This window comes from Oncorhynchus mykiss, chromosome 5, assembly GCF_013265735.2.
Source record: "Oncorhynchus mykiss isolate Arlee chromosome 5, USDA_OmykA_1.1, whole genome shotgun sequence".
NCBI lineage: Eukaryota > Metazoa > Chordata > Actinopteri > Salmoniformes > Salmonidae > Oncorhynchus > Oncorhynchus mykiss.
The window spans coordinates 39,808,644-39,823,177 of NC_048569.1; the positions used below are offsets into that span (position 1 = coordinate 39,808,644).

Sequence of the window (14,534 nt, forward strand, 5' to 3'; positions counted from 1 at the left end):
GCTTTACATGGTTTATATTTTTGGGTTTTATATTCTCAATATATACATATTTAACTTCGGCTGAATCCGAGAGAGGCAGCAATACAGCGTGTTATTCACATTTCAAACACAGATTAACCAGTAGCACCATCAGCACCTGTCTGATGTTGACAGCACTAACATAGATCCTTTACTCCTCCTGTTCCTCTCCGCGTGTGATGATGTAACAGAGGGATTTGTAGTCCAGGTTTCCTGCTGGGTCGAAGGTTGGCGATTGGAACATCTGTTTAACCTGAAAGGTTTGCAGACAAATGTCTGTACAGTATCCGGGTTTCCATCTCTTAGATACAGTTGAAGTCGGAAGTTTACATACACTTAGGTTTGAGTCATTAAAACTTGTTTTTCAACCACTCCACAAATTTCTTGCTAACAAACTATAGTTTTGACAAGTCGTTTAGGGCATCTACTTTGTGCATGACACAAGTAATTTTTCCAACAATTGTTTACAGACCGATTATTTCACTTATAATTCACTGTGTCACAATTCCAGTGGGTCAAAAGTTTACATACACTAAGTTGACTGTGCCTTTAAACAGCTTGGAAAATTCCAGAAAATTATGTCATGGCTTTAGAAGCTTCTGATAGGCTAATTGATAAATTTTGAGTCAATTGGAGTTGTACCTGTGGATGTATTTCAAGGCCTACCTTCAAACTCAGTGCCTCTTTGCTTGACATCATGGGAAAATCAAAAGAAATCAGCCAAGACCTCAGAAAACAAATTGTAGACCTCCACAAGTCTGGTTCATCCTTGGGAGCATTAGTATGCAAGTATAAACACCATGGGATCATGCAGCCGTCATACCGCTCAAGAAGGAGACGAGTTCTGTCTCCTAGAGATGTACGTACTTTGGTGCAAAAAGTGCAAATCAATCCCAGAACAACAGCAAAGGACCTTGTGAAGATGCTGGAGGAAACAGATACAAAAGTATCTACACTGCTCAAAAAAATAAAGGGAACACTTAAACAACACAATGTAACTCCAAGTCAATCACACTTCTGTGAAATCAAACTGTCCACTTAGGAAGAAACACTGATTGACAATAAATGTCACATGCTGTTGTACAAATGGAATAGACAACAGGTGGAAATTATAGGCAATTAGCAAGACACCCCCAATAAAGGAGTGGTTCTGTAGGTGGAGACCACAGACCACTTCTCAGTTCCTATGCTTCCTGGCTGATGTTTTGGTCACTTTTGAATGCTGGCGGTGCTTTCACTCTAGTGGTAGCATGAAACGGAGTCTACAACCCACACAAGTGGCTCAGGTAGTGCAGCTCATCCAGGATGGAACATCAATGTGAGCTGTGGCAAGAAGGTTTGCTGTGTCTGTCAGCGTAGTGTCCAGAGCATGGAGGTGCTACCAGGAGACAGGCCAGTACATCAGGAGACGTGGAGGAGGCCGTAGGAGGGCAACAACCCAGCAGCAGGACCGCTACCTCCGCCTTTGTGCAAGGAGGAGCACTGCCAGAGCTCTGCGAAATGACCTCCAGCAGGCCACAAATGTGCATGTGTCTGCTCAAACGGTCAGAAACAGACTACATGAGGGTGGTATGAGGGCCCGACGTCCACAGGTGGGGGTTGTGCTTACAGCCCAACACCGTGTAGGACGTTTGGCATTTGCCAGAGAACACCAAGATTGGCAAATTCGCCACTGGCACCCTGTGCTCTTCACAGATGAGAGCAGGTTCACACTGAACACGTGACAGAGTCTGGAGACGCCGTGGAGAACTTTCTGCTGTCTGCAACATTCTCCAGCATGACCGGTTTGGTGGTGGGTCAGTCATGGTGTGGGGTGGCATTTCTTTGGGGGGCCGCTCAGCCCTCCATGTGCTCGCCAGAGGTAGCCTGACTGCCATTAGGTACCGAGATGAGATCCTCAGACCCCTTGTGAGACCATATGCTGGTGCGGTTGGCCCTGGGTTCCTCCTAATGCAAGACAATGCTAGACCTCATGTGGCTGGAGTGTGTCAGCAGTTCCTGCAAGAGGAAGGCATTGATACTATGGACTGGCCAGCCCATCATGTCTCGCTCCATCCACCAATGCCACGTTGCACCACAGGTGTCCTTTGACAGCTCTATGGTCTTGGCCATAGTGGAGTTTGGAGTGTGACTGTTTGAGGTTGTGGACAGGTGTTTTTTATACTGATAACAAGTTCAAACAGGTGCCATTAATACAGGTAATGAATGGAGGACAGAGGAGCCTCTTAAAGAAGAAGTTACAGGTCTGTGAGAGCTAGAAATCTTGCTTGTTTGTAGATGACCAAATACTTATTTTCCACCATAATTTGCAAATAAATTCATTAAAAATCCTACAATGTGATTTTCTGGATTTTTTTTCTCATTTTGTCTGTCATAGTTGAAGTGTACCTATGATGAAAATTACAGGCCTCTCATCTTTTTAAGTGGGAGAACTTGCACAATTGGTGGCTGACTAAATACTTTTTTGCCCCACTGTTATCTTTTTTGCCCCACCCCATGTTGTCATGCGGAAGGAAAATTATGTGGATATATTGAAGCAACATTTCAAGACATCAGTCAGGAAGTTAAAGGTTGGTCGCAAATGTGTCTTCCAAATGGACAATGACCCTAAGCATACTTCCAAAATTGTGGCAAATGGCTTAAGGACATCAAAGTCAAGGTATTGGAGTGGGCATCACAAAGCCCTGACCTCATCCTATAGAAAATGTGTGGGCAGAACTGAAACCTGACTCAGTTACACCAGCTCTGTCAGGAGGACTGGGCCAAAATTCACCCAACTTATTGTGGGAAGCTTGTGGAAGGCTACCTGAAACTTTTAACCCAAGTTAATCAATTTTAAGGCAATGCTACCAAATACTAATTGAGTGTATTTAAACTTCCAACCCACTGGGAATGTGATGAAAGAAATAAAAGCTGAAATAAATCATTCTCTCTACTATTATTCTGACATTTCACATTCTTAAAATAAAGTGGTGATCCTAACTGACCTAAGACAGGGAATTTTTACTAGGATTTAAATGTCAGGAATTGTGAAAAACAGAGTTTAAATGTATTTGGCTAAGATGTATGTACACTTCTGACTTCAACTGTACCTGAGCTGCTAATGAATCTGATTTTCCAAAAAAGGCAGTCAGTTACTGTTCCGTTGAACGTTAGAATGGTCCAAACTAGTGACTTAAGTGACTTTGAGCGTTGTATGATTGTCAGTGCCAGATCCAGTATCTCAGAAATGGCCGCCCAAAAGTAACTGTAATTGCTAAAATATACATAAGTATCAAAAGTCAAATTAAAAGTGTAAATCATTTCAAATTCCTTATCTTACGCAAACCAGATGGCACCATTTTCTTGTTTTTAAAATTTACAGAAATCCAGGGGCACGCTCCAACACTCAGACATCATTTGCAAATTCAGTATGTGTGTTTAGTGAGTCCGCCAGATCAGAGGCAGTAGGGATGACCAGGGATGTTCGGTTGATACGTGCGTGAATTTGACTATTTTCCTGTCCTGCTAATTATTCAAAATGTAACACGTACTTTTGGCTGTCAAAGAAAATATATTGAGTAAAAAGTAAAATATTTTCTTTAGGAATGTGGTGAAGTAAAAGTAGTGAAATTTAAATAGTAAAGTACAGATACCCCCAAAAACTACTTAAGTAGTACTTTAATGTATGTTTACTTAACTACTTTACACTATGTGTACATAACCCTTAGTGTCAGGATTGAACATTCTGAATTTGTTGAGAATGATCTCTTCTGGATCTGTTCCATGCAGCTTCTCTCCAAACAGGTTGAGGAACATGGTGAAGTTGATGGGACTACAAGCCTCTTTGAGCATGTCTTCTAGCTCATTGTTCTTCACATTCAGCTTACCTGGAGGATAGTTGAGATATCAAGCATCACCACCATTCAAACAACCATTAGCTGTTTTACAGTAAGTGAGCATTAGTGAGGTCGGGCACTGATGCTGAGCGATTAGGCCTGGCTTGCAGTCGGCGTACCATTTCATCCCAAAGGTGTTCAATGGGGTTGAGGTCAGGGCTCTGTGCAGGCCAGTCAAGTTCTTCCACACTGACTTCGACAAACCATTTCTGTATGGACCTCACTTTGTGCACTGGGGCATTGTCATGCTCAAAACAGGAAAGGGCCTTCCCCAAACTGTTGCCACAAAATTAGAAGCACAGAGTCATCTAGAATGTAATCGTATGCTGTAGCGTTAAGATTTCCTTTCACTGGAACTAAGGGGCCTAGGCCGAACCATGAAAAACAACCCCAGACCATTATTCTTCCCCCACCAAACTTTACAGTTGGCACTAAGCATTGCGGCAGGTAGTGTTCTCCTGGCATCTGCCAAACCCAGATTCATCTGTCGGACTGCCAGATTGTGAAGCCTGATTTATCACTCCAGAGAACACCTTTCCACTGATCGAGAGTCCAATGTTGGCGAGCTTTACACTACTCCAGCCGACGCTTGGCATTGCGCATGGTGATCTTAGGCTTGTTTGCGGCTGCTCGGCCATGGAAACCCATTTCATGAAGCTCCCAGTGAACAGTTCTTGTGCTGACGTTGCTTCCAGAGGCAGTTTGGAACTTGGTAGTGAGTGTTGCAACTGAGGGCAGACGATTTTTCAGCACTTGGTGGTCCCGTTCTGTGAGCTTGTATGGCCTACCACTTCGCGGCTAGACATTTCCACTTCACAATAACAGCACTTACAGTTGACCGGGGCAGCTCTAGCAGGGCATTTGACGAAAGTCACTGAGCTCTTCAGTATAGGCCATTCTACTGCCAATGTTAGTCTATGGCTGTGTGCTCGATTTTATACACCTGTCAGAAACTGGTGTGGCTGAAACATCCAAACCCACTAATTTGAAGGTGTGTCCACATACGTTTGGCAATTGAAATAGTGTATCATTGAAATACTGACCAGGAGATTCATAGGTATCCTTCAGATCTTCTTTGTCAATAAACCCATCTCTGTCCTGGTCGGTAAGTGTGAACACCTAGCCCAGGGAAAGAAAAGGCTTACAGAATTTTTTATGAAAAGAATACCATATTTGTCCTTACTCACTATGGTTGGGAACATTGTTGTGCTTCCTCATAACATGACATGATGAACCACATGATATTTGTTATCATGTGTGAGCTCAATTCTTTAAACTCCTGGATCTGTGTCTGCTTGAACATGGAGAAGACATTGGAGGATGCTCTCTGGGCTCTCATGGCATCCAATTCCTTCTTCTTGGTCTTTCTGCTGGCCTAAAGAGAGGTATTTGTTTAGTTTTGTTAAGTGTTCATTAGCATGTATTAATAGGGCACACAAGCAAAATAAACCCTCAGCATTTCTTCTATGTATGCTTTAAGTTGTAATACAAATGTCATTGTTTTTAATTATGTACAATTGTCTTACACAAACACAAACAATTAAAATGTGCAATAACAGAAGCCACTCAAACAACAGTCTTGACACACTCAACATTTTTGTCTCTGCAGAAGTGATGCTGTTACTCCAGTGAATGGGCCTAAGTGATGAGAGGAGACAGCTTAAATACAACATCTGTCTGTAAAACAGAAACCCCAAAACTGGTTTAGGGATGACTGCTGCCGTGTAGCAGGCCCCACAGGGGAAAGGGCTGCTCTACTCCTTTCATTCTTTATTGTAGTGCTTCATATGGGATGTATATGGGGTGTGAAATGATCATGGGGTGTGACATCATTTAAAATGAATTATCCAATGGTACTGTACATTTTGTACGAGTCAATGAGCAGGACCTACAATGAGAACTTTCGCTGTCGTATTAGTAGAATGAAGATTGAATGTATGATTGCTTTGTGCAACTCAGAAGATGAGATATTTGAGATGGCCCATACAGTATCATCCATATGGGAACATAGTGGGTAAATACTACCTTCATGAAAAAAACCGCAGCAACAGCACAACGTGGCCACCATGTGGTGCTACAACTTTGTCTGGGAATAGGCTGCTACTCCACAGCAGGCAAACTGTCAGGAGGCTGACAGTCACTGCATTCTTTTTGCCTACTACCATTTGAGATGACCTAGTTATCAACATACCATTATCGTGGGTAATGGGACAAATGACAGGCAATGTGCTTTGACACTTTTGATCAACCTCTTGGATAGTTATTGGCAAGGCTTCCGCTATCAAGGAACCAGCTACATCTGGAATTGTGCCTTCGCTGGATACATTACTTTTACCCCAGTATAGGATTTCCTATATCCACTACATATTGCCTGGCATTGCAGCGCTGATGTCCATAGACGAACTATTCCTGAGTTCACATTTTAGCAGAGGGCTCATTGTGCACTGAGTAGGCCTCGATAGAGAGTGGGCTGAAAGTGAGAAAGAGCACACATAGGTAGACCTGGGCAGACTCACATTGCCTGAATAGTGAGGCCTGCACGCCAATAAACACAAACAAACTCTCTGACCACCGTTCTAGCCCACAGTCTCATTAGCCGGCGCCGTCTGCCGTTTACCAACAGTTCACAGTAGAGGTCACTAAAATGTGCTGATGCAGGTAAAACTATGAATATTTTAGTTAAAAATCCATAAAATGTGCATTATGCAAATATATGCAAGTGCTATATTTGTATATGCAAATTTCATGGGATGCACCTTGAAATATTCTTCAATTGTTTACGTTTTTGCTAACAGGACAACCATCTTGATAAAGATGCATCATATCTTCAAATTATGCTCTAAAGAACTGTCATGTGTTTTAATGACAGTATATTAATAACTTGTTGCATTAGGTTATGCGCACATCAAACGGATTGCACCTTAATTGATAGCCTAGTAGCCAATCTCCAGTTTGAGCTGCATGCCATAATGAAACTGCACTGGTAGAGTGCACTCGCACATACATGATTAGGTGGGCGTGGCACTATTATGTTCAGGTTCCATTTCACCCATTCAAACCTCTAGCCTGCGCAGTATCTCTTGCCCTTGTAGTTCACCGGTACGCGATCACGCATTTAGGAACCACATTATTCGTGAGTCGGGAAGCAGGGTATCCTACTAAACAGAGGATATAATAGTGAACTTGTTGACCGGATTTTATATAAGAAACGAAATCTACGTTTACCTATTTATCCACCCGGAATAGTATATTCGTTGCTCACGGACATGGCAAAGGCATGCAAACTATATGTCGGAATAGTCACAGGTAAGAGGCACCGTTCTGTGTTCCAGTTGAATAACTCTTCAAACTCACACTAACTTTATTTACTGATTGTATTGGAATATAATTGCCTATAATCTGGTTAATAACTGACTTAGTACTGTTTTACAACATCTATCTCAAGATTGTATTTCCTTTGATATGTATATCTTTCAGGTATTATTACAAATGTCTTTCTTATATTACCTCACTAGTTTTCGTTTATTCAAACTATAACTTTGGGATATGTAATGTAGTCCCGTGTAGCACAGTTGGTAGAGCATGGCTTTTGCAACGCCGGGGTTATAGGTGCGATTCCCATGGGGGACTAGTATAAAGAAAATGTCACTCTGCTAACGTCTGCTAAATGACTAAAATATAAATCATCTTATGTGCCTGTCTATACTGTGATTGACAGCAGCAATTAGCATGCTGGTGTGACAGATGATCAACAAATGATCCACCACTCCATAGCCCTCTATTAGCAAATAGAGTTCCCCAATGCACATGCCAACAATATCCAAACCAATAACATAGACTATCGATAATCACATCTATTTGCTTCATAGATACAGTAGCTTTATTCCCCATTACCCACATTTGTATCATGGCAGGATTTTGTTGTCCTGAATATTCTGAAACACTAACAGTGTTGTTGGATTGAATGCAAGACTACCTTTAGTAAGGTTATCACAGTGTTGGGAATCCCAGAAACCCCAAAACCCAAGCTGGGGGTATTACTGTCAAATTACTGTCAAACATTAAGTTCCACAACCTTTGCTCTGTCCTTAACTTTCAGATTCTAAAATAATTTAATTGTATGGATTTGACTTGATGTTTGGGCATTTTGCGATCAGCTCTGTTTGTTTTCTGGTTGTAGCTTTGGCCCTATGCAAATGTTCTCTGGCTGAATGGAATGCAACTGAGGAGCCGGCCAACAAGAATGTGTCCCGCTATCACCAAGGCAACACAAACAACTTCACAGGTATATTGTCCCCCCCCCCCCCCCCCCCCCCCCCCCCCCCGAGAAACATAAACTTATGGAGGGATAATCATGCCATGAAAGTTTGTTTGAAGTTTGAAGAAGGCATACATAAAAGTGTTTCTTACCATCTGACATGCACATGTGTTAACGTGTTTGAGTTACTCAGGTTTAGAAGCAACCTGTTGGATTAGAATAGGAAGGTGTTTGTGATTACATACACGGTACATTTTGTAAAGAGACTAAGTGCACTTGAAAAACATTCTTATACTCAGTATTCCTGCTCTGTCGTTAAATTTGAAGGCCATACTCCAGGACTGCGTCATTCACACAGTGGTTCATTCAAACAGTTGGAATATCAAATGCTTCTCCACCCAGCCCTTTAGTATCAGGAGGAGGTGTCATGTACCAGCCCCAACAGAGACCATAGTGCAAATGAAAGCCTTCTTGCCACCAGTGACCGTGCAGTCATTGACCGTGCAGTCATTACCTTTCCTGTGAGTGGTATTGTGAAATGTAGCACCAGCTGTGTATGTGCACTGGGTTCGGTTCCTCACTGCTAATTAGATGTGCACTGGGTTCGGTTCCTCACTGCTAATTAGATGTGCACTGGGTTCGGTTCCTCACTGCTAATTAGATGTGCTCTCTATAGACGGCAGGCTGACATCAGGTGTCAATTGAAGCAGCCTCGGTTAGGGCCTCCACTATTCAGGATTTGTCAATTGCTGTTTGATGATAATCCTCACAACTAAGAGGTCTAATCAACTACTGATCGTACCATTGTATTTACCCACATGGAGTGATACAGTGAAGTTTATTTTATCAAGGGGAGGTGGGGGTCGTTCCTGATTACCTGTCTGCAGTGTGCTATTCTTCTTATGTTCAGTTTACATTTGTTAAATGTTTTGTATTTCACCTTTATTTAACTAGGCAAGTCAGTTAAGAAAAAAATTATTGTTTACAATGACAGTCTACCCCGGCCAAACCCTAACCCGATGACACTGGGCCAATTGTGCGCTGCCCTATGGGACTCGCAATCCCAGCTGGTTGTGATACAGCCGGGAATCGAACCAGGGTCGGTAGTGAAACCTCTAGCACTGAGATACAATGCCTTAGACCTCTGCACCATACTTATTCCTGGGAAATATGGTGTGATGACTGGCTGCACATACAGCTACTCAGTTAAATACCTAGATCAATTTACACCTGCTGTTCCTTTGTAACCAGATCTGCACCTATTCAATATTTAGGTCAGAGGCATGCTCTCATGTTTCACACTACAATTGGGGCTTTCTCCCTCTCTGTCATGTTAACTAAGCCTCATTATTCTTTTACCCACCCAATGACTCACTGGAAGGGAATAGAGGAGAATAAAATAGTGAAATAAGGTTTCCATTCTCTTTACTATAGTGGTCAGAATGTTCTGTTTGTGTGTTTCTACACAGCCTATCAAATTAGGCTGAGGAGGATATCAGTTTCTTTTTACTTTGACAGAATTTCATTAGTTATAAATCTGTAATTGACACATTATTATCCTCAATCACACCAGTCTTGCCCCATTGGTCAGTTCAGTTCCTGGTCCTTCCTCAGATCATGATGCCAGGAGCCTATTTATATGACAAGTCACACTGGCCCCCCGGAGTCAGGTTACTAAGGGAAAACAGGGACCTCATGACAAGTTTGAAAGGGGCCTCTCACTTCAAACTTGTATCTTATTCTACATCACCTTTTCAATGCAATCTTTTTTGTCAGAAGGATATTATATATCAAAATAGTGACTTTATAATCCCCCTTTCCCCTGTATTTGTCTCTTTGCGCTTGCCGTAGACTCAATAGAAACTGCAACTCAAGCCAAATGGAGCGGCCATTTCACCAAATGTCCAAAGGAGTTCAGGAATTACTGTATCCATGGGTCGTGCCGCTTTGTGAAGGAACAGAACACTCCTTCGTGCAGGTAAATCAACTCACCCGACCCTTACTGTGGGCCCCAATCATTTATCTGTACACATCCAAGGCAGACGGTCTCAAGCCAAGAACATGCTGCGTACTCAACATTCACTGCAGTGAAAACATGTTTAATTTGTATCTATTTTGATAACTGTAGCAGAATATTTCCCCGTTATTATTACAAGTATGAAGGTTCTGTTTTTACTTTCATGTCTGACAAGTAACACTGAAATCCCTCGTTGACCCTACTGAATGTGCTGACCTTGTTTACTGTGACCCTGCACAGAACACATGCACTTAAACTAAAAACAACAAAGGCAGACAGATGTATGATTGGTGTCATATGGTCTGACTGCATTTCATCAAGCATCTCAGAATCACAATCAGCGGGACCAGTTCATTAGGAACAGCTCGAATAGCTGATCTGACAGACCAGCATCTGCTTGTTTTCTCATAGCCCAGGCGCTTCAAGTTATTTTGTTGTTTTTCTTAGGAACAATAAAGCGAACTTGTTGTCCACATTTTAATCGCAGCAGGTGAATTGTGTGTTTGCTCTGTCTCAGATGTGAAAAAGGGTACATTGGGTCCAGGTGTGAGTATGTTGATTTGGCCTGGCGTATAGGAGACCAGAGGCAGATCATCATAGCCTGTGTGATAGCAGCGTTGGTCTTCCTCATACTGCTCATCATATTCATCTGCATCTGTGCACAGTGAGTAAAATACACATTTGTTAAGTAGCTAAACAGACAGATTTACTTTATGTTGCGACCTTCCTGTCCGAGGGAGTGTGTGTGTGTGTGTGTGTGTGTGTGTGTGTGTGTGTGTGTGTGTGTGTGTGTGAGAGAGAGAGAGAGTGGAAAAGGTGGACATACAGCTTCATCACCTCACAGCCAGTCATACTAGCCCTGGGATGGGATGTAAGGAATCTGTGTGTATCCCATGAATGGCCAAGTTTTAATGAAGCGCTTGTGGCCATGTTACCTTTGGTTTTCCATCAAGCTGTATGTATCTGCCCTGTTCTCCCCTCTCATTTTTTTTTACCCAAAAGAGAGACAGAGTGCCAGGTGTTGTATCAGTTTAACAAAAGAGTCTTGTGTGCTTAAAGAAAATACCGTACATAACTAAACTCTGTGATACTGCGAGAATGTTTTTAGTGAATAGCTCATGTGAGAGTCAGGACAGATGATGCCATCACATAAGTAAATGATGTCATCACAAATTGGAATGGGTTACTTTCTAATATTCTTTTTCTGTCTCAGTCGACATAAACTTTGCAGGCGGAAGAGGAGAAGAAAAGAGGAGACGAGGAATGGAACAGAGAAGCTCAATATGATTATGATGAACACAAATGGAACGCATGAAGCATCCTCAGATTCAGTAGAAACCTCAAACATCAATGCAATATGATGCGGTATGTACTGTATCTCTGAGTTTCCAAGACATCTTGGACGTTTTTCTGACCTTTGATGCCCCTTTAACATCATTATCCTTAGTTTGTTCTCTTGTTGTGCCAAGACACACAGCATCTCCAGCTGTTCTGATTCCAGTGATTCCAGTGGTAAAAGACAATTCAAAAACTGACTAGACTCCTCTTATTGCTGTTGGAAGGTGATATTCCCCAGTTGGATCAAGCCAAGCATCACATTCTAATTCAGCTCACAACTGAAGGGAGGCCCTGAAGGGGAATAAAGCCTGGTGCTTGGCACTGCCTAAGCCCATCCTTGAACACATTGATACATATTACACAGACAGAGAGGGAGAGCATTACACAATGTTTCCACACCCTATATAGTCCATTTTCTGTGTGGGCCAGGCTCGTTGCAGGGTGACTTAGTATCTGAATTTGGCTGTAACAGTCAGATCAAAGCAGACGTGCAGCTGGTTCCTCACTATGCCTTCCTGGCTGCCTGCCCCTACAAAAGGTAATATGAACACACACGGACCTAAGAAGACTCGGGGCATAGTGATGGATGTGGAGCTGTTAAAGTGGTGTTCAGAGGCTGGGTCTGACAAGGAATCTGGGGTCATTTTAAACATGCTATCCATCTCTCTTTTAACTGCTTATTCAGTGCTTATACAAAAGCTGCTCTGTAATTGTGTGGCAAAAACAAATTTCACTTCTACAGTAACAACTCGCTTTTTATCTTCCAGCGACGGGGTCTATAAATGGTGTTCTCCTGCCGGACGGGATGATGGCCTTGGTTATGAGTGAACGTTGGAAAGAGAGGGTGCTTTAACGTCACTGAGGAGATACACAAGCCTGTACTCTCCAGCTGCTTTTCACTGCCGACCATAGTCTACAATATGGACAGTATGGACTCTGTTCTGTGCAGAAATATAGTACAACACAGAGAGACTGTCACCATGAATCCACAGAGATCGATCAACTCAAAGCAGTATCTCCCTGTGCGTTCTGTAAATGTGATAATGTGATGAAGTTGCCCTTTATAGACTCATTTATGCAAACAAAATGTGAACGGTCATCAAATCACAGTAAGTTAGAGTTAAACCTTTTTTAAAGTTTATGTATCATGGACACTGAGCTCTGAAGGAGTAGGCCTTTTTATGGACTGTAACCACCTCTTATTTGGGCATAGATTTAATGATTAACATGTATTCAAGCTAAAAGTCCAGGTATGCTTACTCGTGGATGTGGCTTGTTATAATGATGACACATGGCATGTATGTGGGACGGATTATACTATGTCTAATGCAGGTAAATGATCAATATAATAATTAGCTGGGTGCTTACATTTGCTCTATTGTACACATTTATTTGATTTTTTTATATATATTTTTTTGCATATCCCACTCCCCCTGAGAGTGGGGTCACAGCCAGGGATCCACCATTATTGACAGAATCCCTGGAGCAATTAGGGTTAAGTGCCTTGCTCAAGAGCATATCAGCAGATTGTTCACCTAGTTGGCTCGGGGATTTGAACCAGTGACCTTTCGGTTACTGGCCCAACACTCTTAACTGCTAGGCTACCTGCCGACCTTGATGTCACCTTATGTAACACACTGTGGTCCATTTGACATTCCTTGAACACATGCTATTATAATGATGTTAATATTGTTATTAAGCTCTAATAGTTTCCAGCAACTGATGTATATACATACTGTATATTGTTACATGTAATCAATGCAGAGACTCCTTCTATGGGCCAGGGCTGATGTTACTGACTTAAGTTGGAGGGTGCCCAAATGTGGGTGAGAAGGATACAACGATAACTTGTAGTGAGCGCGTTTGATCTTTATATTTCGAGACGTGTAGTCTCCTTGCTACCAGAACAACCTTGCCTGTGTGTTCATTTGTGCAGCTGTAAAGTAGTCCACTGTTGAAGAAGATTTTGGGGTTTTCTCAGCATCCCAGAGTTTCACAGCGTGGATGCAGCCCTTCGCTTCTTCAGCTATGCAAAAGTTCAACATTTTCATTAAAACATTTATTTGTGCAGATATGTTATTTTATCATGTTATTTTGGGAGACGTTGACGAATATGGTTCTAAAGTCCATGTGTGTGAGTCAATGATGATGATTTTTTGAATAGTCAAAGGAGCTCTGAACAACAAGCCTGCGACCTATAAAGTTCTGTATATCCCATGATGTGCCTCGGTAGAGTTTCTTCCTCCTGACACCCTGGTCCTGACACCCTGGTCCTGACACCCTGGTCCTGACACCCTTGTTCTGACACCCTGGTCCTGACACCCCGGTCCTGACACCCCGGTCCTGACACCCCGGTCCTGACACCCTGGTTCTGACACCCTGGTCCTGACACCCCGGTCCTGACACCCCGGTCCTGACACCCCGGTCCTGACACCCCGGTCCTGACACCCTGGTCCTGACACCCTGGTCCTGACACCCTGGTCCTGACACCCTGGTCCTCCCTGGTCCTGACACCCTGGTCCTGACACCCTGGTCCTCCCTGGTCCTGACACCCTGGTCCTGACACCCTGGTCCTGACACCCTAGTGTAATACGGTACCATCCCACCGACTTGATTGCACTTTCCTTTGTGTAGGTGCTGTTGTGCTGCCACCATTTCTTTTCTCTGCCTCGACTGGCCCAGTTCTCACCACTTTCCTACTGTCCCTCAGCTGATAAAGATATCAGATAAGAACCCTGCTGTGTCTGGAAGGGTTTCTAAGTCCTCTGAAGTTTCGGCCGGCCCAGTCGGCAAGTTCCCTCCCATGCCAACTAAAACTAGGCAGAGCAGAACAAAGTATGCTGTTGGATAGACCTCTGGTTTCACCCTGTCTATAAATAGTTTCCCCTGGCCTAGTGTAAGTATGTGATCACAGAACGATAGGAATCCAGCAGCCACATGGGAAGGGTCATGTGACTGAGGACTGCTCCATGGCTGGGCTCTCGGGATTACAGCAGAGCCACGTTGTAATACTGTTCAATCCCAA

At 43.0% G+C, this 14,534-nt stretch overlaps 2 protein-coding genes across 2 annotated transcripts; one reads left to right on the forward strand and one right to left on the reverse strand.

Moving 5' to 3' along the window:
* Nucleotides 1–169: 169 nt before the first annotated feature.
* On the reverse strand, nucleotides 170–5,265 carry LOC110522936 (myosin light chain 5-like). The gene is made up of 5 exons (XM_036979043.1): nucleotides 5,166–5,265; nucleotides 4,940–5,017; nucleotides 3,714–3,887; nucleotides 467–486; nucleotides 170–271 (listed from the first exon to the last, which is right to left on the reverse strand). Exons 1-5 carry the CDS (start codon nucleotides 5,233–5,235, stop codon nucleotides 170–172), a joined length of 444 nt encoding a protein of 147 aa, XP_036834938.1. The 5' UTR covers nucleotides 5,236–5,265.
* A 1,674-nt stretch (nucleotides 5,266–6,939) lies between these two features.
* On the forward strand, nucleotides 6,940–13,726 carry btc (betacellulin, epidermal growth factor family member). The gene is made up of 6 exons (XM_021602817.2): nucleotides 6,940–7,202; nucleotides 8,077–8,181; nucleotides 10,006–10,132; nucleotides 10,689–10,835; nucleotides 11,385–11,536; nucleotides 12,277–13,726. Exons 1-5 carry the CDS (start codon nucleotides 7,163–7,165, stop codon nucleotides 11,530–11,532), a joined length of 567 nt encoding a protein of 188 aa, XP_021458492.1. The 5' UTR covers nucleotides 6,940–7,162; the 3' UTR covers nucleotides 11,533–11,536; nucleotides 12,277–13,726.
* The last annotated feature ends 808 nt before the right edge of the window (nucleotides 13,727–14,534 follow it).

Bases quoted from the DNA above. Each gene is read 5' to 3' on its own strand.
- LOC110522936 (XM_036979043.1), bottom strand. From the start codon at position 5,235: ATGAGAGCCCAGAGAGCATCCTCCAATGTCTTCTCCATGTTCAAGCAG. The intron at 487-3,713 runs ACATAGTGTAAA...AATAATCGGTCT, and splicing joins TGACACTAAGGGTTATGTAC to GTAAACAATTGTTGGAAAAA. The intron at 272-466 runs TTACTTGTGTCA...CAAACCTTTCAG, and splicing joins GTAAACAATTGTTGGAAAAA to GTTAAACAGATGTTCCAATC.
- btc (XM_021602817.2), top strand. From the start codon at position 7,163: ATGGCAAAGGCATGCAAACTATATGTCGGAATAGTCACAG. The intron at 10,133-10,688 runs GTAAATCAACTC...GCTCTGTCTCAG, and splicing joins CAGAACACTCCTTCGTGCAG to ATGTGAAAAAGGGTACATTG. The intron at 10,836-11,384 runs GTGAGTAAAATA...TTTCTGTCTCAG, and splicing joins TTCATCTGCATCTGTGCACA to TCGACATAAACTTTGCAGGC.